We start from the raw sequence: 3387 nt of genomic DNA, 5'->3' as shown, positions 1-3387 counted from the left end.
TGCGTATGTCTCTATTTCAGCAGAGAAGACCTGGCAAGGTATTAAAAATGCATCTTATTCTCCCCTTCTCCCACCTGTTGGAGTGCAATTCCTGGCCTTGTACCTGAGAGCTGGAGATGAAATAAATTATTTAAAAACAAATGATACTGCCTGAGCTCTCAGGTCCTATGAGATCTGCCTAATTTAAGCTCTGATGGGTAGCCTGTTTCCCATTAGTTGTCCCAATTCGCAAGGATAGAGAAGGAAGGCATTGAATGAGATATACAGCTCAATTCATTGAGCACTTATTAGCCCCTCTCATTTGGCTAGTACAATTTTATTCAATTAAATTGAATGCAAAATGCAGAAGTTCTTATGGAGCCTTCAACTGTGTTGTAAGACAAACCACAGATAAATGAACTATCTGAAAGAAAAATATGAGGTGATACTAAACAAATGTGTGGAACAGAAAGATCACAATAATCTAGAGTTAGTCCAGGGCTTTCTGGAAAAGTGAGACCAAGGTTAAACCTTTGAAAGCTCTAGTGTGGTGGTGGGGATGCAAGTAGAGGCAATTAGGGAAGAGGTAACAGCATCCATGAAGACAGAAGCAGAAAAGTCAGCAGTCCTGGGGTAGTTAAAGGGGAGAAGTCTAGATGAGGGACTTCTTGACTGGGAGAAATTAGCCACTAGACTAATAAGGATTTCCATGTTCCAAAGACTTAGATGGCAGACTAAAAACTATCCATATTAGACATAGTGTGGTAGCGTCTCTAGAGAGACGAGCTAGAGGAGCCTAGTTGCTGGAAGTGATTCTATTATCTTTCACCTTAAAGAGTAAAATGGAGACTAAAGATAATTATATACATATATAAAAACAAAAAAAGTGCCTTCTTTTGCTTCAATTACATGGGTATATTCTACTAGTCTAAAAGTGTGACCTCACGTCTTTCTGTCACTATAATCATGGACTTTGCACTTGAGTCAGGAGAAAGTTTAAGTACAGGGATTGAGCTGGAGAGAGGGGAAAAGAAGCAAAGAGGGGAAGCAGTTAGGAAGGAAGAAGGCATCCCCAGGATACATGGCTACTGCTTACACCAAGCAAGCTGCCTTGGGAACGCTCCCCCAAGCAGACCAGAATATTCAGCAGTGGAACACACCTATATTCCTGTAGGCGAGCCCTGGGTAGCTGATCGATCTGCAAACATCAATTCCCAGCAGTGAGCTCGCTCGGTGCACGTGTAAGCCAAGATTTGGGGAAGAAGTAGGGTGGATGGCGTGGTTGACACTCTCCTCAGCTCCCTCCTCTGGTTCCTCTGGTCATGCCCCCATCTAGTTCCACTCTACTCCACCTCATCCCCGGATTTTTGATGGACTGTCTATCCTTAATAACCGCCTCAAGCGGCCCCCGGCGGTGGAGCCTGCTCCCCTCGCAGCCGCTGCGAAGACCCGGAGAAGTGGAATTTCACTTTGAAACTCCGTGCCGCGTGAGGGCCGGCGCTGGGCATGCTCAGTAGCCGCGGCGCGTCTGGGCTGCTGCTCGCACTGCGCTGGCTGCAGCGCTGCTGGGCTCCGGGGCTGGCGCGGAGTCCACCCTGCCGTCCCCGCCGCGGCTGCTGGGCGTCCAGAAGGCCAAGCATTCGCCGTCTCTGAGCGCCTGGGCCCCGCCTGGCGTCTGTTCTCCGCACCCGCAACCTCCTACTCTTCTTCCTCTCCCCCTCTCTTACGGAGGTGAAGCTGGTGCTTGTTTCTGTTAGGCACCACACAGAACGCTCTGCAAACCCCAGCCGAGGATCTGCGAGCGAATCCCGGAGACCAGAAAACCCTCGGCTGTGGCTCTTTCTGATAGCACTTTGCCTGAAGTGGGGTCGTGGCAGAGTTTCTCCTGCACCTCTCAATGCAAACACTATGCGGAGAGCAATCAGCTTCCCTGCGCTGTGCCTGCTTCTTAATCTTCATGCTGCAGGTAAGGGGTTGCCAGGCGTAGAGCTGGAGCTGTGGATGAAATAGGAAACTGCACATGCTTGAGGACTCTAGGAAAAGCATGCCTCGCAAAAAAAGCCTTAGAAAGGTAAAGCAGAACAGTACCTGACAGGGAAGGGGTGAGGAAGCCGTGCACCTGTTGGAAGACTGAGGCTAAAAACTTAAGCTAAAATTAGCTCTTGATTTTTCTTTACCTTGTTCAAATAACGGTGAACATTTTCAATATGAATACAGGTTTGCTTCCCCCTTCCCCTCCCCTCCATATAGACTCCCTGCTCCTGTTTCTAGGCTATGCACTTAACTGCCAATTTTTCAGGAGAGGGACAAGACATCCTGCTAGATATAACCTTTTCTACTGCAGCGGCCACGTTCGTAAGATCTCTTAGTTTAAGGAGCGCTCACAGGGAGGCATTTGCTGTAACCTAATGGGCCACATCTCCTCCTAAAAGATTGAAATACATGGTTTACATTAATGATGCTGCTCCAGGCTCCTTTGGCCCCTGCTCTTGTCACTCGAATTTTCTAAACCAATAAGAGGAAGGAAAGGTTTCAACTAGAATCTTCTTTCTCTTTCAGCACCATGGCCAGCGTCCTCAGGCACTGAACAAAAACCCAATCACAGTTTCAAAGCTGACAACCCTGGAGTAGGCACAGACCCTAGGACATATTTGATGAGTTCTAACCAATAGTAACAATGAGACTGCTCCCAAATATAAATAGATTTGATACCAGAACCAATATCAAGTCTCATATGGAAATAAACCTTAGGAAATACCTGGGGAATTTTATATGTGGTTTCGCTGCTTTTTGGATACACAGCACCTCTATGCAACACACAGACTTGCTGGACTGAATCCCTTATTATTTTTACACACACATGAACCAAAATAAAATATGGCAGAGAGATTTTAGAAACCCTACTGCGACAACAGTTGTCCATGCAATAGTCCTGTAACAATCAAAAACTAGGCATTTTCCTTGAGTTTGCTTCTCATACAATCACACATATTCATTCATTCCTTCAACTAACATTTACTGAGTGTATACTACGTTCTAGAAGTAATGAGTAAAAATAATTCTTGTGAAATTAAAAGTCCTGTGTTATCTTTGTAAAAAAGAGTGGGTGATTTTTTATATGTGCAACAGTGGGGCTGAAATATGGTACTATTTAAATGCATTGTGAATATTTTGAGTAAATAATGTATAGGAGCATTAAATCCCCTATAATTAAGTACATATGCTAATTGTTATAATTATGATGTTATACTGTGGGTTTTCAATAGTTCTTTGGTATCTTTTGAAAATTAGAAAATAGCTATGACTTGGTCATTAAATTATTTGCAAACAGCTGTAGTGAATCCTTTCATTACTACATACAATTCTCTAATGGTGAAATATGGGATGGAAACATACACATGGGCTTGA

The 3387-nt window shown here is 44.6% G+C and overlaps 1 protein-coding gene across 1 annotated transcript in view; it reads left to right on the top strand.

The window, feature by feature from the left end:
- Positions 1–1887: 1887 nt before the first annotated feature.
- Positions 1888–3387, top strand: part of LOC105808381 (receptor-type tyrosine-protein phosphatase R-like) — a 163441-nt gene continuing 161941 nt past the window's right edge. The window contains exon 1 of the mRNA XM_012642021.1: positions 1888–1945. Coding sequence (XP_012497475.1) covers positions 1888–1945 — 58 coding nt within the window. The remainder of the gene's footprint in view (positions 1946–3387) is intronic.

This window comes from Propithecus coquereli, unplaced genomic scaffold (assembly GCF_000956105.1).
Source record: "Propithecus coquereli isolate 6110/MARCELLA unplaced genomic scaffold, Pcoq_1.0 Scaffold172, whole genome shotgun sequence".
Lineage (NCBI taxonomy): Eukaryota > Metazoa > Chordata > Mammalia > Primates > Indriidae > Propithecus > Propithecus coquereli.
Note: the sequence above shows the minus strand (reverse complement) of the source record. Positions and strands in the feature narration are given on the sequence as shown.